The 26,546-nt window shown below is 40.9% G+C and overlaps 1 protein-coding gene and 1 long non-coding RNA gene across 2 annotated transcripts in view; both read left to right on the forward strand.

Moving 5' to 3' along the window:
- The window catches only part of crb2a (crumbs cell polarity complex component 2a), a 90,866-nt gene that overhangs the window by 12,725 nt on the left and 51,595 nt on the right, over positions 1-26,546 (forward strand). Inside the window, exons 2-3 of the mRNA XM_034602715.1 lie at positions 13,843-14,535; positions 16,310-16,505. Coding sequence (XP_034458606.1) covers positions 13,843-14,535; positions 16,310-16,505 — 889 coding nt within the window. The remainder of the gene's footprint in view (positions 1-13,842; positions 14,536-16,309; positions 16,506-26,546) is intronic.
- LOC117771970 lies at positions 7,777-8,809 on the forward strand. Its single transcript, XR_004615679.1, has 2 exons — positions 7,777-8,587; positions 8,647-8,809. It is a non-coding gene; the product is annotated as an uncharacterized LOC117771970 (long non-coding RNA).

The raw sequence follows: 26,546 nt of genomic DNA on the forward strand, positions 1-26,546 counted from the left end.
AAATTGTGAACCAGGACAAACAAAACATTCTGGCAAGTAAAACATGATAATTTGATGTTTTTAATGGATATACACCAATAAAATATGGCATATGAACGTCCAGATATACACATGCAAATTCTGAACCTGAGGGGTTGAGTGTAGTGTTGATACCAAGTAGCAGCCTTAGAAGATTATGCAGACTGATTGCACATGCAGGCACAGACAAATAAATTATTTGAAATCATTTAAATCAAATAGCGTATGATTTGAAAGGTGTTGTTTCACCCACTTGCGGCACTTATGTTAGTTATCAAGCAAGCAAAGACTCACCTCCTCACTTAATTAAAATGTTTATCCTGGTCCCCTTTTTAGATCAAGAGGACTTGAACCTAATCTCAAAATCCCAGGCAGCCACCTGGTTCTCTTATAGTGTACAGGTGCCGTACAATCTCCTGCAACCCACCATAATCTGTTGGGTTCAAACAAAGTAAGTGTCTACAGTTCAGACTGAGGGGAGGATGCACCTCATGCACAATTGGTAATGACATCAACCGTCTGCTCCAAAAGGGCAATGCAGGCCCATGGTTATAGGGCTGGCCCTAACTGGCAGGTCTGAGACCTTTTTAAGGTATGAAATGTATATTAAATTAATAACCATTAAAAATGTTAAACTTTGAGGTCTATACTAATTGAAATAAATCCTACATCACACTCTCCTCTCGAAAGGGGATGGTCGGAACTGCTTCTCTTCAGCACAGTGTCTGATGTCAGATAGTGATGATGCTACTCATAGCTAGTTTCAGTCAAAACAACTTGCCCAAAAAATCCTCACCTTTGGTAGTACCATACATAAAATGTCTTTTTGGTCTGTATTTATTACATCTGTTGTTTCTCACAAGCAAGAGAGAAAAACTTGATGTTTCCTGCAGTATTTATACATATCTATAACATGTATCAGATCAGTAATCTGTTCTCTGAATCACCATAAAACTTGCCTGCATAATTGTCTCTGTCTGACTCTGGTCTTGTGAAAGCTGACACCAAACTCCACCAAAGAGTTGTATCTTTTTCCAAGGGCATTTGGGGTGGCTGTGGCTCAGGGGTTTATAGCGGTCGTCCTCTAACCATAAGGTTGGCAGTTTGATCCCAGTCTTCCCTAGTCTGCATGCCGAAGTGTCCTTGGGCAAGATACTGAACCCCAAATTGCCTCCTCTCATAGAGAAAGTGCTGCACATAGATGCACTGTATGAATGTGTGTGTGAATGGGTGTAAAGCAAGTAAACTGTACTGTAAAGTGGTCATCAGGACTAGAAAAGATAGTATATCAAACAATCAAATTTTATTTGTATAGCCCATATTTACAAATCACAATTTGTCTCATAGGGCTACTATATAAAGTATATAAATACAGACCATTTACATTTATCCTTGTAACTCGTTCAGTTTTCAGCTGTTTTCCAGCTGTAATGACACTGAAGCTTAAATATTTTTGATTACTGCAAATTTGACCTCGCAAACTAGACAGTAGCTCATCTTTAAGGTCAGAAGCCAGAAGTGAGTACCCCGGAGGACATGTTAGTTTACTGTTTTATGGTATTATGTTTTATTGCAGAAAAAAATCATTGCTGACATGAGTCTTTTTCGTATTAAAGAATTGTCTTGCTGGAAATATATATCCTGAAGGCCAGATGCTCCTCTCACTAATGGATATTACAAAAACAGTGATGGCAGAGGTTACCTTATACTTATCCAATACAGTAGCAACACCCCTGATCTCTTTTGTTGTTATAATTTTGTCAAAGGTGTCTTCTCAGTATTGCATTTTCTCATGTTGAGATAACTATATCATTATATATAATCATTAAATTGACAACATTATCTTTTTTTCCCCTAGTTATGTCTTTTGAACAGCGGCCATTGTCAAGGGTTACATCAAATTTGTTCTTATGATAAATGAATGATGTGACAAAGGTAGAGAATAAATTTACATTTAAAACACTAGAATTATAAATACAATTAATCACAAAAGATCATAGGTAACAGAGTTTGAGCATAAATAAATCTGCATTACTTAATAATACATTTTATTCATACAGCACCTTCATACATAAAATGCAGCTCAAAGGGCTTTACAATAAACAAGATGGATCAATAATAACACGTTAGCAATAAAACAAAGACTTAAAATAAAATAAAAACCATAAAACTAGCTAAAGGTTTAAAAGAAATACATTTTTAAAAAATGGTGTTAAAAAAGAAGATACAATTTATAGATCCTCCCAACAGGATGTCAGATCCTACCATTGCAATAATTTAGGTCACACAAAACCATCTCTTTTGTGTCCAGCTCCAAGGCCAACAAGGATTGACACAGTAGGCCAGTCCTCAGGAGGCAGTCCGTACAGCACCAGACAAATCAGTGGACAGCGTGAGATTGCTTTACTTGACTCAGCATGTTTTAAGGCCGTAGTTCTGTCCAGTTTGGTCCATAGGGAAAAGTGGAGTGACGATAGGTAAAGGATTAGCTGTATTCTCGGGGATGAGCATGTATACCCCACAGCTGAGGTCTATCTGACGGCAGGAGGCCAAACTTTTCTTCTGCCTGTAGCATTAGCGCCAACATTGCCATATTCTGTCATTCTAGGTAATGACCCCCCTACTCTTTATTACCTTATTTACCAGTCAGTTAGTGTGTCGGACATGAGCAGTGGTGAGGGTCAGAGTTTAGAGACTGATTTCAAGGGGCCAGCAAGTAAAGTTGAGGTGGATTCAGTCACACTGCCCATAAAACCTTTTAATGTCACCACAAGAGCGCATGTCACCAGGTAAGAGGGCCGCTGGACTATTTATATTTATTGTATTTCAATGAGGGGATATCATTTTTGGGTGAATAAACTGCAGTAGTGTATATTTATTGTAAATATGATGTTACAAGTGATTTATAAAATTGTGTCTAATAATCTAGCAGATAGTAAAATCGAATGTTTTGCTTGTATAGCCCATATTCACAAAACACGATTTATCTCATGGGGCTTAACGAAGTGAGACATCCTGTGTCCTTAACCCTCAACAAGAGTGAGGAAAAAATACAAAAAACCCTATTAACAGGGAGAAAAACGTAGAAACCTCGGAGAGAGCCACCTGTGAGGGATCCCTTTTCCAGGACGGACAGAAGTGCAATAGATGCCATGACAAGGGTGCAGCGAATCATCGGATATGCAACAATGGCATTAGGCAGGGGAGAGTACATATTAAAGCATCAAGGGTGCAGCAACTGATGATCTTTGACAATCAATGTTCCTTCTTTTGGAGCCTGACATAGTACGGTAAGCATGGATAATGGAGAGCTGCGATTGTAGCTGTGCCACTTCCTAGGGAGTGAGGGGAATAGCGTTCAGGTGTTAGGCCGCAGCTCTGGCAGAGATTGCAAAGTTTTGAGGAGATCTCGTCATGGGTTTTCAACCATTGTTGGTGAGCAGGGGTGTTGCCAGATAGGTTAGGGAGTGATGCAAATGTTTCATCATAGAGGAGAAAGAACAGAAAGATGTAGTATTCTTAGCAATGATGATTCGAATGTCTTGACAAGATCTATCAGTCTTTGAGTGCTTGGAAATGTTGTGTACATGTGTTCTTCTAAGGTTAGAGAAGGTAAGGTCATGTAGAGGATTAAATGAGAGAATGCCCTTGGCAGGATTTTAAAGACCATTGGGTTTGGTTGGCCAGACATTAATGTAGAATCCCCCAAGACCAAGAAGGGGCTGGATCAGAAAAACTGTTGGAATATTAAGACTCTCTTATAGTGAGAATGGCGGCCACAAACAAATCTGCTCTGATGTGAGACAACTTGTCTGACTATGCTTTACTATCAAGACTTATACTGAGATGTTCCAAATTGTGTAAGGGCATGGAGATTGAGGTACAAGGTTCTGCTGGCGGGGGGGGGGGGGGGTGCAAGACATGGTCATTTACTTGGAAGTCATCCAAAGAATTGAAGAGAAACTAGCTTAACACATCTGAGAGGGTGTTAAAAAAGCAAGGGCTACTTTTGCAACCATATATGAACACTACTACCAAAATATCTTTGTAAGGGGAAAGTAACATACCTTAGAACAGGTGTTCCCAAACTTTTCCATGCCAAGGACCCCCCCCCCCCCCCCCCCCCCCCCCCAATATAGAATAAGCCTCTGGCGGGAACCCCCCAGTTGCAAATTTTAAAATTACATGTACAATATGATAGCAAATATCCAAAATCAAACATGCAGCTTTTTCCCTTATTTTTTATTAATAAGTAATAATCAGTCTTTTTTCTCTTATAAACATTCCTTGTCATTTCTGTCTCAATATTCAACAGTAATATTAAAAGTAAACTTCTTTTTTCATTTTTATCTTTTGTTTTTAATTCATTACATTCAGTGTGTCTTCTGTTATAAACATTCTTAACAATATTCAACAGTAATATTAACCAATACATATATATTCTAGTCTTTCTATTTTGTTATTTATTCATTACATTCAGTGTCTTTCTTCTGTTGTTAATAGTCCTTGTTATTTCAGTATGTGTGTCTCTGTGTGTATACCTGGTCCCTCACTAGTGGGAGGGGTGGGCTTGGTGGCTCCAACACAGTTTATCAATCCTAGGTTTTAGTTTTCTCAGAACCAGTCAAATGTCATTCTCCTCTTGCAGATGTGCTCTGTGCTTTGTTTTCAATACCTCCAATGTAGAAAAGCCAGACTCGCAGAGGTAGGTGGTGGCAAATGGAAGAAGAGATTTCAGAGCCCTCTCAGCCAGTGCAGGATAGTCTTTTTTCACATACAGCCAGTAGTGTGGGAGCAAGAGAGCCTGAAATTTCTCCCTCAACTCCCATTCATTTGCCATGTCTATGAGTCTCTCCTGGGACATAAGAACCAGTCTCTCACCTACTCCTGGAGCAAATGGGTCTCTTATTTAATTTTGATTTGAGTTGTTCTCCAGTTCAGGGAAATAGTCTTTGAAATATCCCCGCAGGAGTTCCAGGTGGGACTGGATCAGTGGTGAAATGGTGCCTGAATCAACACCGGATGACAGAAGCTCTTGGTGAAGCTGTGGGAACATCTCGGTCACTCCGTCCTTGAATTTGGCCGACCAAAAGAAGAAGAAGAGATGTGCAGCAAAGTCCCTTGGCACTGTGGGTCTTCTCGGCATGGAGCACACAGGACACAGAGCTTTTGATCACAAGATCTTTATTATAACCATAAACCACATACCAGAGCACAGTGCCACAGTGCGCCTCACTGCCCAGCTGCTCTAATGCACGGCTCCTTCCCAAGTCTTTCTCTCTGCTACCTTTTATCTTGGGAGTAATCAGCTAAAATCAGCTGCCTCCACGCCCACAAGATGTTATCTAACTGCTGTCCAAGCCTTTCAACAGCAGCTGGTCCACATTGACAATCCTCTCCGCAGATATCATCAACATATTATGAAAAAATAAATATGCAAACCTGTGCTTTTATTTTCATTAAGTATAGATACTCAGTCATATTTGTTTTGTTTTCCACTCAAGATGGGTCACAATTATATGAAAAAAATATATAATTCCTCTCTCTTCCAAGGGAACGCCCCCGTCTAATAGAAAGGTTAAAGACCAGGGGCCTGTTCTACGAAGCAAGCTCAACATACTCCGGATTTCTTTCTGTTATCTGGCTGAACTTAACCTAATAAACGCAGTCAGGCTAAGCAGTCACACGACGCTGGTAATCAACTCGTTAAGTCAACCCAGGGTTTCTGGCAGTAGAGAAACCGCATATTTCACAAACGAGGAGCAAAAGTTATATTAGAAAAATACGAGGAGTGCAAACACATTATCCGGGCTAAAAGAAACACAGCTGCAGCTGCCAAATGCAGGAAGGGCAGCTGGCAAAAAATCTCTGATTGTGTCAACGTTTTTTATAGTAAAACTGTTCTATCATTAGGGCACGAGTCGGTCTAACTATAATTTGCTTTGTGTTTTCATTGTGTCAATGCTTTATTTATATATATTGTCATTGTGTATATGTATGTGTGCAAACCTGGTGGGTTCAAGTGTAACAAAATAAACCTTACCCACAGTGTATCAGTAACTCCCACAATCAAATAAACGTAGGACAATGCCGTGTTACTGTGAGCGCATTGCTCCTTCGTGTCAAGTTATGTTCGGCTCCAGCAGCTGACAAAGATAGACCACTCCCTACGATGAGGCTCCATACGTTTCATAAAGCTTGTCATCGGTGTAGGCAAAAGGATATTGCAGGTCCTCCGCAGAGATCCTCCAACAATCCACACCGAGCTCTACAGGATCCTTTGTTTTGCTCAGTGGTGTTGTGCAATAATGCATTAAACGTGATACCATAAAATGGTGTGCCTTTTGGCATTCAATAAATTTGGTTATCAAAATAAAATATTCAATATTAATATTAAAAATATTAATATGAAATAATAACTTTAATTGGTTAAAGTTACCTCGGGGCACCACCCTTCAAAGGAAGGGAAAAGATAGCCAATTTATTGGTTAAGTCTCATAAAAGTACTAACTACAAATTTGGAACTATGATTAACAATTAAATTAATAACTATAACCAAAATTACCATATAGATAGTTAGCTAAGTTGAAGGACATAGAGTTCTTGACAGTGTAGAGGTTGGCAAAATTCACTTATGCAACATTAATGAAAAAAACATTTGTGAAAGAAAAACATTTATTATGAATATAATAAAGTATAAAAACACAAATTACTAACGGTGTACTTACTAAATAAAGATATGTATGTGAGTATGCGTGTGTGTGTTTCTGTGTGAGTCAGCGTGCTTCCAAAATGGCGGCTGGCCACTCTAAAGACAACAGACATCCCCTTTGGAATGTTTACAACATGTGGTGGGGGTCAGAGAGATAGGTGCTGCGATATGCGTGTGTCTGTGTTGGTGCCAACTTAGAGAAAGAGTGTAGAGTGAAATGCAAAGAAAGACTGTGAAGAGCATAACAAACTAACATTAACTTTCAAATAACTTATAACCAAAATATCCCAACAACACAAATCAAACTTATAACATCACACAGAATCGAAAAAACAGTCTTTGCTTAGCCTAGTATAATTATTAAGCCCAGTTGTGTTACCCGTCCATGGAAAGGGAAAAAAGAGTTGCTGTGCTGTTCGAAGTTCTGTGAAGTCGTCTTGCTGGTTTGTGGCTCCTGCCTTCGTGGTTCTGTTGGGGTGTGCAGCTCAGTTGCTGTTTGAAGTTCTCCCGCAGGACATCGTGTCGCTGCTTGAAGGTTGGTAGAGCTTGGATTGCGAGGAGGTTTCCTTGGTGAGATGAGCTGGAAGCTGCAACTCTCCTCCATGAAGGTGATTTGAGGCTCTGCTTTTCTCCAGAACAAAGGACATGCGGCTTTAGGCTTTTGACTACACATGTAGGCCCGAACTGTGGTTCACAAATACCATGTCCCAACAGTGGTGTATAAAGTACTTGAAAGCCATACTTGAGTAAAAGTACAGATATCTTACCTGAAAGTTACTCCGGTAAAAGAAAAAGTCACCTGTAAGAAAATGACTTGAGTCAAAGTCTTAAAGTAGCTCATATTAAATGTACTTAAGTATCAAAAGTATCTGGTGTTGAAATGTACTTAAGTATCAAAAGTAAAAGTACAAGTACCAAAATTATAAATGCAAAGTGCTTTTTATAGTCTATACAGACACAAAACAACCCAAAATTGTTCTCTTCAGGATTTATTTCAACTGACTGAAAAATTATAACAAAAATATACATATACTGAATAATTTTACAAATTTTGAACCCCAGATGCTGAGGTTCAAATAGTATCGGACTAGTGCATCTGAACTTCTAGGGACAACAAAGAACCAACACAACAGAATAAACAAGTGCCTCTTGTGTCTGCCTAAGAACACTAATAGACCACAGTATAACCACTAAAAATTTCTGTAAATATCACTAAACATGGACCTTTCACTTTCTAATCAGTAGCAGGAATGACACACAATGCCCCTTATGATAACTCAGCAAAAGGAAACAAGTTCTAGGCACACAAAATAGGATAGTTTTCCTCCTTTGTTAACAACCTGCACAGTGCTAGTACAGAGAAGAGAAAATCACTGGACACAGTCTAGTTTTGCTGGAGGCCAAATTTCAGACAGAATAATAAAGACTGAACTGAACCGAGCTCCTGCATGAGCACCTGGATAATTCTAAAGGGAATAAATGGATGGGGAATGTGCTCACGTTGATTAAGTCCCTGCCCTTTGTACACACATCGCTACTACCCATTGGATGGTTTAGTGAGGTCCTCGGATCGGCCCCGCCGGAGTCGGTCACGGCCCTGGCGGAGCGCCGAGAAGACGATCAAACTTGACTATCTAGAGGAAGTAAAAGTCGTAACAAAGTTTCTGAAGGTGAACCTGCGGAAGGATCATTACCGGTACAGCCTGCTTGACCCCGGTCGACCAAGGCAGCCCAACCAACCTCCGGACGCTTAGGGTCTCGCGCTGCCCCCCCCCCGACGGCAAACACGCCGCCGGGCCTGCGCATCTCCCGAGGCAGGGGGCACGCGAGTGAGCGAGAGAGAGGTGCGCCGTGCATGTTGGCGCGTTGCGCCAACCTCCACTGCTCAAGTAACGAGCCAGTTTTGATAATATAAGAAGTAGAAAGTACAGAAATATGTGTTCAAATGTATCGAGTAAAAGTAAAAAGTCGTCAGGAAAATAAATACTCAAGTAAAGTACAGATATGTGAAAAATCTACTTAAGTACAGTAACGAAGTATACTTCGAAGTATTTATACTTCGTTACTTCCCACCACTGGTTTTGCTCCACAGGATCCTCTAAGAACGGTGAAGCCAAATGGAATTGATTGTTCAGTGGGCGATACTTTTTTACGGGTCAGAGCATCGCTATTTGGCTCAAAAATATTTTTTTTAAACTCAAACTCCCTTTTTGTGGTGACAAAATGCTCGATGGAGTGTTTGGCTCCTGTAATTAAGACTTTCACCTTTATAACCTTTTCACTTTTATAACTTTTAACCGTATTATTAGTACTTCCTACTAGGCCTCAATAAAGCTGCTTTCAGACATGCACTGAACTACAGAGAACGTCTGGACAATTGGAGGCTCTGGACTTTGTGCAGAGTTTCTTCAGCCAGCCCCCTGGTGAAAAGTCCATAGAATGTCTGAATGAACTGATGTGAGAAAACAGCAGGAGATCCTCTCCAGGATTCACCATGATACCATTAATACATTATGTCCTGGCTCTGCCTGCTGCACCACCCCTCACCTTAACATTTTGGAGATTTCTGTGTTATTGTAAATGCATCTAAGCCGAAAATCTCCAGCTGTGTTGTTCATGTGTAAAGAGAACCCCCAGAGAACCCAATTCTGAGTACATTCCCCAGAGTACATGTCTGAAAATGACTTAAGACTAAAAAGCTATTACATATACACATGTAATTTTGATCTTAACCCCATAGCTCTAGTACTATCCATTGCAAAAAATATCAAATTTGCCCCCTCGAATCTGGATGGAGGTATTTCTACATTGAGTGGAATAAGCATTCATTGCATTGGAGACTTGCATAAAGAATGTTTCTTTGCTTCTTTCTCACAACTTCATAGGAAATTTAGACTTTTGCCATCTATCTAAGGCAGGGGTTTTCAACGTTTTTCAGGCCAAGGACCCCCAAACTGATGGAGAGATGGAGCAGGGACCCCCTACTATATATATTGTATAAAATTGTGTTTTATATTAAACTGGGCCTAGTGCCATGTATAAACATAGCTACCCTCTTATTGTGCATTCAATACTAAGCTATTCAAATAATACACAGGTTCATATATTCATGTTTTTATTTTAAACATGTGCAAGGTACAGGGTGGCCGTGCCACTGCCATTTATAAACATACATCTTGCATACAACACTGAGCTATTAAAATAATTCACAGATTCATGTTTTTATTTTAAGGCCTGTTGAAGACCTCTGATCTAAGGGATTACACATGAAAATTTATAATAATAATTATATAATAATTTTATCAGTCTTGAGACTGAAAGAAAATCAGCAAAGGTAACTGTCACCAAATTAAACTAAGCTTTTATAACATATTTACAATATTTTATAATCAATAAGGTCCTTCTTGTCTGAAACCTATAAGTCGAGAATTAAATGAAACAATTCCAGATGACCTGTGGGAATGAGTCTCAAACGTACACATAACTTTTCCAAAAATGAAAGACATTGTCTCATAAAATGATGGTAAATGGTAAATGGTCTGTATTTATATAGTGCTTTTCTAGTCTGACCAGTCAAAGCGCTTTACCGTACAGTTTTGCCATTAACCCATTCACACACACATTCTCAGTGCATCTATGGGCAGCACTTTTTCTGTGAGGGATTCAGTATCTTGCACAAGGACGCTTCGGCATGCAGATGGGGAAGACTGGGATCGAACTGCCGACTTATAAAACTATACATTGACTCCATTATTGCAAGGGAGAACTTTGCTTTATCAGCGCTGCACAAATAAGTGCATGACTCATCACACAGGAACTAGATCAATAAAAAGTTTAATCAGTCCAGCAGCTTCGGTACATGGCAGTTCAATCACACAGGCAAAGATATCGAAATCAGAAGGCAAAAACAGAGAAGCAGGTCATACACAAGACTCACACGAGGGGTAGAATGCTGGTACGCAACGCACTGGGGATCAAGACGAACTGGTAACAGACAAGGGGAAAAGTGGAGATTAAGTACACTAATACTTTAAAGCTGTTTTCAGACATGACCTGCAGGTGAAATCGGAAGAATTGGCTATGGAGTTTACCCGCAGTTTGCCTTTCACACATGTACCACGCAGTGATGTGTTCACAACAGCAACAAATCCTCCGCATTATTCACGTGAGAGGTGGAGCAGCCGGCTGCAGCAGACAGAGGCAGGAAGTAATGTATTACCGACACCGGCACCGGCTCTTATCACCACAGGAAGTGAGGATCTGAAAAGAGACAGAGTTTGATTATACAGATTAAAATAGGAAGACATATACTGAATGATAGAAATAAATAAAACATCACCTAAACTTTAGAGCTGGGGCCTGTACTACCAAGCAGGATTTGCGGTTATCAGGGTTACTTCAGGTAACTTCAGGATTTTCACTCCTACGAAGCTTGTTCACATCTTATCGGGATAAATCACCATAACGGCTAACCTGCTCCGGAGCAGGTTAAGTTGGAGATAAGAGATCAAGCAGTATAAAAGCACTGCCCACTGACCAATCAATTCCTTTGAAACATGACATGACCGTTCTTAGAGGATCCCATGGAACAAAAAAAAAAAGGATCCTCTGGACCTCGGTTTGGATTGAGGACAAGGATCTTCAGAGACCGACAAAATCCTTTTTACGTTTATGTGTATCCTTATGAAATATATAGATTGTCTTGAAGGAATGATAAACTAAAGGAATGATAAACCTTTGTCAACTGCTGGAGCCGAACACATGACACGTAGGAGCATTGTGCTCACCACGGACTGTCTGCATCGCTCTACGTTTCCTATGTGGGAGTTACTGAAATCTATGTACTGGGTGTGTTAGCGGTGGGATAACCACACAATGTCTGGTCAGTTAAGTCCACCCCCGCCGCTAACACACCCAGTACATCACAATATCTCCCTGTTTCCAGAAGCGCCAGGCGCATCCGGCCACCATTATTCTAAATGCGCACAGTCATGTTCCGTGCGCTATGGTGCACGGAAATGGGTCCATATGTTTGTATTAATTAGTAATTGCAAATGTTTGCCGCACAGTGTGTCCTCAGAGTCAGTGCAGACAGTGTGTTTCAAACTAAAGCCCATTATAAGGGCTAATGTGATTAAGTGAAAAGTGTCTCATCCAAGAGGATTCTTCATTTCAGTTCGCCAGGTCCCGTTAGTAAAGAACAGACACATACCTCATGTCCCACAGATATTTATTTCGTTCCCATGCGTTTTTTTATTTTGTGGTCACGTAATATATTCTTTCCCAAATGTCTCCAGGGGGCTCCGTAAATAACACATTCACAAAATCAGAGATTTTTAACCAGTTGTCTTTCATGCATTTAGCAGCTGTTTGTAATTCTTGTATTTTTCTCATATAATAGTTTGCTTCTCGTTGTGAAATATACAGTTCTTCTGTCAGTTCACTTGTCCATGTCGGTGATTGGTAATACACAGTAAACACCGCCCCTTTTATGTGCATGTAGCCTGACTGCGTTTGTTACGTTGATTTCAGCCGGATAACTGAAAGATCTCCTGGGTATGTTGAACTCACTTCATAGTACAGGCCCACAGATGTGACAAATTCTTGGCATGTCTGAGACATTCAGAAGCCTAAACACAGCACAGCAGCATTTTATCTGTTATTGCCTTATAACAGCAAAGAAATACATTTTCATGGTATGGAAAAACACAACTGTTTCTTCCTTCCAAGTTAATCAAAATCCACAACAAATGTCACAATATGGCCTGCAGTTGGATGGACAGACAGACCAGCAGCAGTTTTTTTTTTTTTTTTATGTCAAATCACAGAATAGAAGTTAATACTACTTTGGTCCAAGTACTGGCTCACAGTGTAATCACTTAAAAAAAGAACTGATTGTTTTTTGGTGGCTGCTGTGTCACTAATTGCCTTTACTACTGAACTATGAGTTGATAATCTAACTTAATGAATTATTTTCATTATAATAATTATTATTGATGAGGTACATTTACGGTTAAATACATTTAACTTTGTAGTTAAACAAGAGCAAGTGACCTGAAGCTTACTTATCAATCCTTTTTCACATGAATCCTTACTCTTTCTGTCACTTATACGTACTAAAAGCACAGATGTCAGGGGCATTTTGGATTTCAGGGTTATGCCCAGTGAGAATCAAACCACCAACAAACCACTCTAACCTCTTTAAACCTATAAGGATGTTCGTGCTATATCACAGTTTGTTTTCATGTCATATTTGAACTTTATTTATGACTCAGACAGAGTTAACTGAGCCAGTTGACAACCAGCTTCCTAGAATAGGTTATCAGGATGGCCAATGTTAGGTTCAGTGAAGTGAGATAAGGTGTGTTGAACTTGCTTTGTAGTACAGGCCCAGTTCTAACACTGCTTGCCCTGCTTGGCCTCACAGCAATTTTTATTCATTCTGATGTTTGATGTGAACATTAACTGACAAAGCTCATAACCCTTATCTACAGGACTTTATCATTTCCCTGCTACCACTGAAATTAATAAGCACACGCATGAGAAGGTGCACAAGTGTTCTTAATAAAGTTCTCAGCAATATATATATAGATATACACATGTCAACAGTTAGGTACACTAAACTTGTCTGTATGTCAAAATATTGATCTCAAATAGTACCACATATTTCAGTTTGACATGATTTTTATCATGATACTCTTGATACTGCATATTAAGAAAAACAACAATGGGCCATTTATGCACTTCTCACAATGGTTATCATTGTTTTTGGGTAGCTTCCTACTTTCCGAGACCAGTTGTTCCTAAATTTAGAATTTGTATCTTCTTAAAATAAAGTGATCTATCCTTCATCAAAGCATTTTGTCTTAGTGTGCATGGGTGGTGAGCTTTTCAACAAAATATGGGTTTTCTCTAATTGATTTATATACAGGATAAAAGTACTGAGTGAGTCACACAAAAAAAGCAAAATTTTGAAAAAATATCCATTGTTTTCTAAAATTATGCTGCGGCCCATATATTTTCTAAATGCTATTATAATTATGACTTCTTTATAGAAAATGTTCTTAAAATGAATTCATTGACCTTCGCAATACATTTACTTTCTGTTTCAGGAATCCTCTGCACAGCCACGTCAGACAAATGTTTGTCTGCACCCTGCCAGAATGGAGCTACCTGTGTGGACACCATGGATGACTACGCCTGTATCTGTGCCAAAGAAGGGGTCCAATACATGGGCAAAACCTGTGATGAATTCTATGATGCCTGCTCCTTCGCACCATGTGAAGTCTGTTCCAGCACCCCTGGGACCAGAGAGTACCATTGCATCTGCCCAGAAGGACTTACGGGTGATAACTGCACAGAGGAGGTGGACGAGTGTCAGAGCAATCCCTGCTCTGAACCCCGTTCAATGTGTATAGACCAGTTGAACGGTTACTTCTGCAGATGTCCTGCTGGGTTGGGAGGACAGGTCTGCAAAACACGTGTAACTGACTGCATCGATGAACCCTGCAGGAACAATGGGACTTGTGTGTTACAAGCAGAAGGCTTCGAATGCCATTGTGCAACAGGGTTCAAGGGGAAGACTTGCGAGGAAGATGTGAATGAGTGTCTATCAGAGCCTTGTCAGAATGGAGCTATTTGTATAGACGGGGTGGCAGAGTTCCACTGCTTCTGCGTGCCTGGTTTTCAGGGCTACAAGTGTGAAATAGACATCAACGAGTGTGCTTCACGACCCTGTGAGAACAATGCCACCTGTATCAATGAGAAGGACCACTATAAATGTGATTGTCTGGCAGGCTTTGCAGGTACATCATACACACCACCATGCACAACATAAGACACAACACATGCATGATCTTTGATGTGTAAAACCTATTGTGTCATAATGAAACTTTGGCGGGACAATTATTGTGTGTATGCATATACATATGCATACACACATGGTCAATCTAACTTGCTTTTCTTACAGATAGACTGACCATCCCAGTTCTGGAAGAGATCTTAATTGTCAAATAATTGTAAAAAATATATAAAGATTTCTTTGGTTGGTAGGCAGGCAGGTTCGACAATATCGCTGGTAAGAATGAACAAATCACAAAAAGAAAAAAGAAAAATCGCAAACAAAAGGAAATACCTGTGTGTGTGAGTGTATGAGCAAACATTCAACACATATGAAAAATGAGACACAAATTAGAAAGGGTACGAAAGTGTAATAAAGGTACGAAAGTGTTTTTTAACTTTTACTTACACACATGCTTACACCATATGTCAAGGCTATTAAATTATAAATTCAATTGGGCCAGATTTCAAAACCTAATATTTAGCTGGGCCACGTTTTCGGTGGCCAATAAGCCGCAGGTCAAATTTTAAACCAACACAAATGAATGTAATAAAAAAATGCAATGTTAATTAATTGTTTACCTTTTAAATTTTGTCGCATCTGACACAGGCACATAAAAAAGTGCATAAAACAAAAGAGCTGTAATTTAACAGAACTTGAGATAGCAGCAATAGGATTTTTGCTCACATCTGACCCAGTCACCTCACAAAGTGCATTTAACAGAATAAAAAAGAACTATCAATGCTATCAAAGCTATTAGTGCACAAACCCATAACAAGTGCTAACAGTAATTAACACACATGCATATGTCTCCTATTGAAGGAACAGAAATATGTTTGTTTTTAAATCACCACATGTGTGATAAGCCTTTGTTAGCGATCACACATTATGTTCATATATAGGCTACAGTTACAATGCTGACTTTCTAAGTGGGAAAAGTGACATTTTTTGTTCTGAACGAGAGCAGTGACTTTTGGCTCGTAAGATGTCAATGCAATTCGAAGACAGGTAAGGAGTACTGTCGGTCAGGAAGCATCGAGAGTTCATGTGCGAAAAAGCTTCATTCACATGTGTATGTTTATCCAGTTATGACCAGCTCGTTTTAGGTAACAACAATTAAAGTCTATATGGTAATCTTGGGTTAAGCAACATTTTTTTAATGGACTCAAAAGAATAACAACATTTATGAAATGTCCAGTCAGTTGTCAGTGTGTGGTGGAGGTGTGGGATGTGGTGAAAGTCATGTGTGTGTAGCTTTCTCTGGAAGTTTCTTCTACTTTTTGTTCTTTATCATCAGTTATTTCAAAATGTTTTGTTTGTTCCTGATAAACTGAGCATGAGGAGTACTTTACGTGCACAGTAAGATGTTTTTAGTCAGACATCTTGACTGCAGCTAAGATAAAGTGATAAAACAATATTTTGCCTTTTTTACACTGCATTCTTTCTCAATGAGTCTGCTCTTTGTCAGAGGAGCTTTGTGTTTTGTGTCTATGAGTGGTGGGGTTAGAGCAATACTACATTGCCCTGACATTCAAAACTCACTTAGTTTGGATAATGCATATTACTGATATTTATTACTTTTTCATATTGGCAGTTCAATATGGTTGGTTTGTTGATTTTTATTTATTTATAAGTGGTAAGATATTAATTGCTTTTCATCATCATCATCATCATCATCATCATCATCATCATCATTTTGTCTCAGTGCTTTCTTCTCATCTTGACTTTCCTTCCACCAGGAGTCAACTGTGACATTGAAATAGACGAGTGTGAGTCCAGTCCCTGCCGCAATGGAGCCACCTGCCATGACCTGATCGGCATGTACTCATGTGAATGTCTGCCTGGGTTTGACGGCATCGACTGTGAGGTTGATGTGGATGAGTGTGCCAGTGATCCCTGTCAGAATGGAGCTGTCTGTCATGACATGGTGAACAGGTAGGTCAATCCTCAAGCTGAGTTTACTGTCACACTAAACACTATGATTGTGAAAATTGTGATTAGATAGATGCTTAGTAAATTTCAGTTTTGGTAATCCTATATAGCTTAGTGACACAGACCTTCTACCGACTGGGATTCACACAGGGTGCCACCAGATGGAGGGGCACAAAAAATGACAAGGAATATGTTGTAATTGTCCCGGATTCATTTTTTTAAGTCTCTCACTGATATCAAGTGTGCCCCTTACACTGTTAAAGAAAATTACTGGAGTCCTGTGGGACCACCAAGAAAGATGCCTACTAGGAGAGCTCCCTTCATCTATCAAATATTAACATAAATTTAGAAACATACACTTGATGATGACAAGAGTGTGTTTAAGGTATACAGATAATAAGTGCTACTCTGTTTGTGGCGATGGATGTGGTCACAATTAAGCAGAAAATGAAAGAGCTCAGAGTGGAAAAATAAAAACAAGGCTGGTAGAAGTAGAACAATGCATATCTGACATGGGAGAATGTATATGTACAGACTGAGAAAGACATGGAGAAGTGTAAAAAGAGATCGGAAGTATTACGGACACACATTAAAGACTTCAAAAGAAGTTAAGAACGTAATTGATAGCCTCCCCCCAATAAAGGCATCATGCAGGGATTCATAACCAATAGAATTTAACCTATATTCTGGTCACAGATTATATAATTATTTCCAAATGTTATGTATAATCATTCAATCAGTCAAAATATATTTGTATTGCTCACTTTCACTAATCGCAATTTGCTTCATAGGGCCTAACAAGGTGCACAATCCTGCGCCCTTAACCCTCTGCAAGACTAAGAAAAAACTACCAATAAAAACCTTTAAACAAAGAAAGACAATGTAGAAACCACAGATGGAGCCGCACGTGAGGGATCCACCTCCCAGGATGGAGAGAGGTGCAATAGGTGCCGAGTTTAGCAGAGCACCACAACAAAATAATATTTACAACATTTATGAGGAAAGAAAAAGTTGGTGTATCAATGTTCAAAGTATTCAAGCAAAATAAAAGATAATGCATCGAGACACCATATACTTTACAATTGTGATAATCAAATTATAAGCTAGCTCCTAAATAATCATATTGCCAAAATACTGCCAGTATGTGGTATATTGCACTCGTAAAAAAGTAAAGTACTAGCCGGAGAGACGGGCTACCTTGCACGTAACACCACTTGCTTACAGCGCCCTCTGTCTACATTAACCACTTAACGATCCGACGGCTTCGTAGAGCTAGGTACTGATGCGACATATCTTTGGAAAGCTAAGATTCTTGTGATTCGATTGATGCAAACCATTTCAAGATACGATCACCACAGCAGGTACAATCAACGCCTCTGTCAGACCACCAACAAAAAAAAAACAATAACAAAATTGAGGTCACTCACCTAAGAAGCCTCATCGTAATCCACAGATCGATAACATTCCAACAAAAATGGTCTTGATACATTGCCAAAGGTCCAGACGATCCAATCCAGTAACACGTTTAGTCCAAAACACATTATTACATCAATAAATACCCACAGACTGCTGTTGCATCATTTCAAACTAGCCGGCAGCTATGTGTAACATTTGATGTATTTTCCCTCGTAACTCCCGTTAGCATGTAAACATAGCCGATATCTTGATATCAAAATGGAGGCTGCACTCTGAACTTTAGATTGACAGCTCACTTGACCAAATAGGAGCGGGCATGTCCTGTCCACAGCCTACAATAGCCAAGGAGACTTGCCGATTGCAACCGATTGTTCTGATTACTGGCGTTTCGTATAGCCAATGAAATTTCCAACATGCAGATGTGCTGCTTCATGCAGATAAGCCTGTACTTGGAGTAAGTACAGCCCCTAGTCCATAGTCAGAGGCATCAGTAGTCACATAAGTAGGTAACTCAGGGTCATACAGCGCTAAAGCAGGGCTCTCAGCTATCAGTCTCTTAATCTCAGCAAACTTCAGGTCAGTAGATTCTTTGAGTATTGCACATAGCGGTTCAACAACAGTGGCAAAGTTTGGAATGAACATACTGTACCATAATGCAAGTCCCAGAAAGGAATGTAGGGGGGATGTGTCATGTGGGGCAGGTGCATCGGCTACTTCACTAACCCGATCTTGGACAAGGTGAAGTACACTTTTACTTTTTCAGTTTGGCTTAGCATCATGACACTGCTTGTTGTCACCATAGCATATCACATCATCAAGCTAAGCCTGTACTCCTGGTAGACCTGCCAGTATGGTTGACATAATTTTTTGAAAGGCTGATGGAGCTGAAGCGAGGCCAAATGGAACTCTGCAGAAACAGAAAAGTCCTTCATGCTATCTGGGTGTAGCAGCATCTGGTGATAAGCAGAGGCAAGGTCGATGGTAGAAAAGACAGTAGCCCCTCGCAAGTTAGTGAACAGCTCGTCCATGTGTGGAAAAGGATGACAGTAAATGACAATTTACTTGTTTGGCTCCCTGAGGTCGACACACATGCAAGTCTTTCCTCCCTCCTTTGTCTGAGTCACAACAATGGGGGAGAACCATGGGGATGCATCAATGCATTCTATGATGCCTTTTTCTCGTAGGTCTTTGGGCTCATCAGTCACAGCCTACATCACAGAGAATGGAAACCCCCTCAGTTTCTGTTGGACTGGCACAGCATCTGGTTTAAGTTGTATTTTGTGCATAAAGCATTTTGCACATCCAATCTCCAGCACCTGAGTCTCTGATGCAGCCTGTAGTATAGTGCTTGGTACTGTAGGTACACATTGCTGTTATGCAATAATGCATTAAATGTGATACCATTAAATGGTGTGCCTTTCGGCATTCAATAAATTTGGTTATCAAAATAAAATATTGAATATTAATATTAAAAATATTAATATCAAATAATAACTTTAATTGATTACAGTTACCTCGGGGCACCACCCTTCAAAGGAAGGGAAAAGATAGCCAATTTATTGATTAAGTCTCATGAAAGAACTAACTACAAATTTGGAACTCTGATTAACAATTAAATTAATAACTATAACCAAAATTACCATATAGATAGTTAGCTAAGTTGAAGGATATAGAGTTCTTGACAGTGTAGAGGTTGGCAAAATTCACACTTATGCAACATTCATTAATACAACATTTGTGAAAGAAAATCATTTATTATGAAGATAATAAAGTATAAAAACACAAATTACTAAAGATGTACTTATTATATAAATATGTGTATGTGAGTATGCGTGTGTGTATACATATAAACCACCCCCCCTAGTATGTTTACGACATGTGGCGGGGGTCAGAGAGATGGGTGAAGAGATATGCGGGTGTGTGTGTTGGTCCCAAATTAGAGAAAGTTACTAGATGCATGCAAGGAAAGACTGAAGAGCATAACTAACATTAACTTTCAAATAACTTGTAACCAAAATATCACAGCAACACAAATCAAACTTATAAATATCACACGGAATCGAATAAACAGTCTTTGCTTAGCCTAGTATAATTATTAAGCCCAGTTGTGTTACCCGTCCATGGAAAGTGAAAAAAAGGTCGCTGTGCTGTTCGAAGTCCAGTGAAGTCGTCTTGCTGGTTGTGGTTCTGCTGTGCGATGCAGCTCTTGTGCTGAGTTGTTAGGCAGGACCTCGCATCGCTGCCTTTTGGAGAATTAGCAGTCTGCTCCAGTCAGGCCTGCTTGAGGGTTGGTAGAGCTTGGATTTGGAGGAGGTTTCCCTCGCTCGGTGAGTGGAAAGCTGCACCTCTCCTCCATTGAAGTTGAGTAGACAGAGAGGTGGGCTCCTCTCGGAGAGTTGAGTTGAGTTGAAAGAGGAGTCGAGAAAGGGAGCTGGACAGCCGCACTTCTCCTCTCGGAGGGTTGCGTGGAAAGAGACAGGAGGAAGGGAGAACTGGGCTTATATTGGCCTTGTGACCTCATGGGTCATGGGGCCCAGAGTGACCAATAGTGGTTGAAACTTGTGTCCCCGGTCAATTTTCACACCTCTGTGTGAAGTTGACGCGCCCTGGGAGACTGAGTTCTGGAGGATCTGGTTTTCTCCAGAACAAAGGACATGCAGTCCATGCTTTGACTTTACATGTAGGCCGAACTGTAATTCACAAATACCCGGTCCCAACATTGCATTACCGTAGGGTCGGTGGGGCTGGTAGTAACCACTGTGTCACCCTTAAAAGAATACTTCACCCAAAAATGATAATTCACTCATTATCTAGTGTTTGAGTCCACAAAACACTGCTGGAGTTTCAGGGGTAAACAGTGTAGCAGCCAGTTAGCAGCCGTATCCAATACAACGGAAGATATTAGGGGCTTATCTTCAGACGTAAAACAACAACAGAAAAAAACATAACGTGCCTCCATACTGCTCCTGTGGTGTCATCCAAGTATCTGCAAGCCCCGACATTCATATTTGACTTGAAACGAGGTAATTTCTATTGTGTTTTACAGCTAAAAGTCCACCAGAAGTGGCTAAGCTAGCGGACGTTAACATTTCTGATGGTCCCTGAATGCACCTTGTCGGAAGATATCAGCAGACATTTAGGCTTTAAAACACAGTGTAAATGACCTTGTTTTGAGTTGAATATCAATGTCGGGGCTTGTGGACACTTGGATGACACCACAGGAGCAGTATGGCTTGTTCCTCCTCTGCTGCTTGTCTATGGCTCTCACCGATGCAGAAACAACAGTAGTAGCATCAGAGAGAACGTCAGGATTCCGTAGTCCAGCCTCGATCTTTAAAGCCAGTGTAGTAGCTTTAGCCGGTTCTAACAAGAGTCTGTCTCGTATGTGCGTGGTGGCAACACGCTCTATCAGTTTATCCCAAAGCATTTGCACCCCCATGACGCCAAATTCACAGTGCAGCTAGTTCAAGCAAGAAACTGATTAATAGTCTTGTCAGGTCTCTGTGCTCTCTAGCGTTCCGCGATCACATTGACTTTCGGAACAAAGTGTTTTTTTTCAAATCTTCCACGGCAGAAGTGCAGGTTACCTGTGTCTGGCAGTGTGTAAAATAGTCTCTGTCCTTCTGTACCAAGAGCATGGAGAAGAACGGTGCATTTTCTTTCTTCGGGCCAGCTATTACCTGTAGCAGCTATAACTAGCATCTCGTTGTCAAACATTTTCAACCAGTTAGGGAAGGAAATTGCTGGTTCACCAAGGAAAGGCAGGAACGGTGGGATCTAGACTGACTAAATGCTGGAATGCTGTACTCAAGGTCACCTGCTGTACTGGCAGAAACAGGAGGAAAACACAGAGACTAAATACTAAAAAAGAGGGTAGACAATGAAATGCAGGTGTGACAAATTAGGGCAGGTGGACGTAATCATGTGAGTGGGAAACACATGAGCATTAGAAGTAAAGTGGCCTGAAACAAAGTCAGATGTGTTTCAAAATAAAACGTGAAAAAGGACAAAAGTAAACTAAATGCTTCAAAATATTGAACTTCTCCTCCTGAAGACAAAATTTAATTCAGACAAATGAGAATTTCTTTTATTTTTATTGGGAAAAATCAACGTATTGAAATGGTCATTTCTTCACCATTAGATTTTTTTCCCATGATGTTGCCTGTAGGAATACCCCCACACTTGTTCAGGGAATATGATATACTATTCAAAGACTTAGACATGGAACAAAAAGAGACCAAGGATCGGTATTAAGAAAGTGTGAACATAAGAAATAAGATATATATTATATTTACCATCTATCTTTTAAAATGTCAAAACTGTTTTAACAATCGAGACACAAATCTGAGCTGGATAAAAATTAAGCAGTAACTAGTATGTCCTTTTACACCATGGATGTTCTTTTATATTGGTCAACTATTAACAGACATGACTTTTCCTCTAACCCACGAGCATGGGCTCATTCCAAAGCAATCTGGTGACACACCATAGAAGATGTTTGGTGTGATACAAGAAAATGTCTCTTCCTGGAACAACCATACCAAACAGATTGGTAAAATCTTTGGTGGAATCAATAGTTTATAAAAGTTGATGTAAAATAAGTGACCTGTACTTGGCAGCTTTGGCAGAGGGATACATTTTATCTGCCGAGGCAGGGAGTCTGGTGAGTAAATCCACAGAGACATTGGACCAACGCCAGGGTTAAGGGCATTGGATGCAGGAGGCTGGCTGAAGGGCGCCATAAGAACTTATTCTGAGCATATTAACATTCCTGGAGCCTGGGCAATATGAGAGGTAGGAGTTAAAATGGGTCTAAAACAGTGCCCACTTGAGTCTTTTGGAAGTACGTATGTATTCCAGGTTCTTATGGTTAGTCCAGACCAGATACGGCTGCTCCCTGCCTACCAGCCAATGTCGCCACTCCTTCAAAGCCATCTTGATGGCCAGGAGCTCACAGTTCTCAACATCATACTTCCTCTCAGCCGAGGAAAGCTTCCTGGAAAAGAATTCCCATAGGTAAAGCTTACTATCCTTGGAGGTGCGTTGCGAGAGAACTGCCCCCAGAACCACATCAGAAACGTCGACCTTGACAACAAACTGGAGTTTGGAGTCAAAAAAGGTGAGGAGCGGAGCAGAGCAGTAACATTGTTTAATGTCCCTGAACTCCACATAAGCAGTGCTGGTCCAGCTGAAACAGGTCCCTTGAGAAATGAGAGCAAGAAATGGTGCTATAATTTCTTATAAAGTGTCTCTAGAAATTTATGAAGCCCAAGAATCTCTGCAAAGGTTTATGTGAGTTTGGAGTAGGCCACTCAGACGCTGCCCTGATATTTTCAGGCTCATTCTGCATGCTGCCCTCTGCCACATTCAATCCTAGCAAGGAAACTTTAGGGCCACAAAACTTAAATTTTTCCGATTTAACAATATTATTATCCTGAAGTCTTTGGAGCACAGTCCTGCATGGGTCCAGTTTTGCAAACCCGGACCCATCCGCACCCGCACAACTCAGTACCAGAACCGACCTGTTACCGGTAGTTGCCTATAACTCAAATCCGGACCCGCCCAGACTCATCAGTATTAGATCCGTGACTCACCCGTGATTAAACACAGAGGCTAAACAGTCACTCACTTCAAAGCGCTTTATTTTTACTTGCGACATTTAAAAATGTAGAAACAAGAATTTCAGATTATAATTAACAGCAGCTAATGTGGCAGAATCAATAAACAACTTTGCTGCTCTTCACTATTCGCATGCTGACGTGTCATTACTCTTGAGAATGAGGTTGCTGTGCAGAAATAGAATATCGTTAACAGTCCCTGGTTTAAGCTGGGTTCTACGTTCTTGAATCACAAAAAGTCTCTTTCGCTGGCTGCGCTCAAAGCTGGGATGGTGAGCACATTCGATGCGAGCACTGCCAGGTTAGGAAACATTATAGAGTGCTCCTTCCACCAACACAAAACATTGAAAGGATCCTCCTTGGGTGTTTTGAATTCCATGTAGGATGCCACCTCATCCGGCGGCAGCAAACTTTCATCGCTAGAGTCCTCCACGTTGGCTAAGTCCTCACCTGTTGATAGGGGACGGGGTCTCTTCTCCGTTTGTGGTACGCTCGGGCCCGTGGTCTTTGATGATACCAAATTTGTCCCAAACGTCCGACTTGGCTCTCGACGATGTGTTGTCCACATTTGATATTCACCACTGACTATTTTTGTCTTTATGTCATCATTCTGATCTACTAGCTAGCAGCAAGCCCACACCACTGTTGCATCAGTGACGTCAAAATAAAGTCTATGTGTGTGGGTCAAGCTGTGTCACAGGCTTTCACAATAAAACATTTTTCCAGTGGCTTATAAGACTTTTCAGCACCGATATCAATTTAAAAAATAACAGCAACCACATATTTTTGTTCTCACCCGCTATCCGCCTGCATTAGTTTTACCCTTGTACCCATGAATTTACATAAAAAATTGTTTTACCCGTTACACATAGTTATTGCGGATTACCCGGCGGGTACCCTAAGGTACCCGACCCGGTGCCCGGGTCGGGTACCTGCTTTGGAGGACCTTGTTGATATGCTCATTGTACTTCTGCTCAGATTTAAGAAAAAAATCGATAGATCGCCAAGGTACAAAATCATGAAGTTGTTAAAGAGATAGTTCACCCAAAAATGAAAATGCACTCATGCCTATGGAGGGCTGGGTGAAGTGTTTGATTCCATGAAACACTTTTGGAGTTTCAGGGGTAAACAGCGTTGCAACCAAATCCAATACAACTGAAGTAAATGGTGGCCACTAAAAAAAACATAAAATGCCTCCATACTGCTACAGTGGTGTCATCCAAGTTTGTTTAAGTCGCGAGACCCCTGCCAATGAAATTAAAGTCAGCAGCAGAATTAATGAACACAAAGAGTTTGAGATTGTGGGTAGGAATGGTGATCATGGTGTGAGTCAGGAGGTCCACAACTGTTTGGCTCACCAACACCCTCCATTCTACAAGTGAGCACGGCCTTTTACAGGGCCCTGACCTTGGAAGTGGCCAATCTGACCGTAGCAGATGCATCACCCCTCTCTCATCCGTCGCTGACGCTCCTCTGGTTTGTCTCAGCTGCATCAGCTCCTCCTTGGTGCTGGGGACTACCCAGTTGCCGGGGAGACACCAACGGGAGCCTGTGCATACATTCTGTGTACAGGTGGAAACTCCTGAAGACGCAGGGTGACAGACGCACCTCGTTCCCTCCTGTGAGCCAGTCTCTTGTTGAACTTAACGGCCAGAGAGATGAGGTCGGGGTCATCTGGGAGATTAAGTGGAGCCATCCTAGATATACTAAACCATACACCATTATCAACACCTACACAGTATCTTCTTTTGAAAGGATAAACACTTTCTTTTAATTAGAGATGGGTATTGTTAGGATTTCAACGATACTGATACTATACTGTCCTTGCAATGAGTTGCTCATCTTCAAAGCTTGACAGTTAGCTAACAGTGTGAAGTCTTCCAAGGCGTAAATTTTCTTGTTTGTTTAATGAAGAACCTTTTACTGTAAAACTGTAACAAAGCACAATTTCAAACACAAACTAGGGCTGCGAGCAGCACTGTGCGGGACCGAGCACTTGCGAAATCAAGACCTGTTGCGGCCACTGGGGAGGGTGCTCGGGGACCGCCCGAAACGGCTCTGCGTTGCATGCGTTTTGCACACCGCAGGAAGGATAAACACAGGACCTGCCCTGGCAATGTTGGAGCCCTAGGCGAGATTTCAGATTGGCGCCCCCCAGGCCCCCCAACATACACACCTGCAAGCCCCACCCCATCCCTTGTATCTTGTAACACTTTAAAGGGCCCATATTGTGTAAAATAGATTTTCTGGGGTTTTACTATCCGTAATTACTTGAAGGGGGTCAGTATGGACCCATAAAGTATGAAAACAGTCACTCCGCGGACCTTTTCACTCAGTCCATTCTAAGAAATATGTTTTCGAAACATCTCGTTTCGTACTTCCTCCCCGTATGAGTCATATGGGTTTGCACTCGTCTCTCAGCCCCACCCAGCCAGTACCAGTCCCCCGGACCTGATGTGCAGGTGCAGTGTTGTTTCAAACCCCTTCCTGTTTGTTGGCGTTCCGTCGAAGTGCACGCCATCATCATCCAACGTAGAGGCATAATTTTCAAAATATCACTTCACCAATGTGTCAAGGCTTCCCTGACCTATTTTGAAATGAATCAAATGAAAAAGCTAGGCGTAGAATGTCAAAGTATAAAACATTATACTTTTAACCAAATCTGATGCGCCCACGGAATTTGGTTATTTTTCGAGTATGTTAAGGCCCCAAAAAGGCATTTCTTTCATCAGAAGAAGAATAATAATTCTAGCAAAACCAATGGGTCCTTGCACTGTCGTGCTCAGGACCTAACTAGGGCTCCACAAAGCAGCACTGAGCGGGACCTGATGCGGTCGCCTGGGCGGGCGGTCGTGGACCGGGCCAAAAAAGGATGTGTGTTGCGTGCGTTTTGTGCACCGCCGGAAGAATAAACCCTTAACTTCCTGCGTCGTTCACGTGGCACTGGACCACGCCCACTACGCATTAAGGGTTAGGGTTTCCACGTCACATCAAGTGCAGATCACACATA

This window comes from Hippoglossus hippoglossus, chromosome 12 (genome assembly GCF_009819705.1).
Source record: "Hippoglossus hippoglossus isolate fHipHip1 chromosome 12, fHipHip1.pri, whole genome shotgun sequence".
Classification (NCBI taxonomy): domain Eukaryota; kingdom Metazoa; phylum Chordata; class Actinopteri; order Pleuronectiformes; family Pleuronectidae; genus Hippoglossus; species Hippoglossus hippoglossus.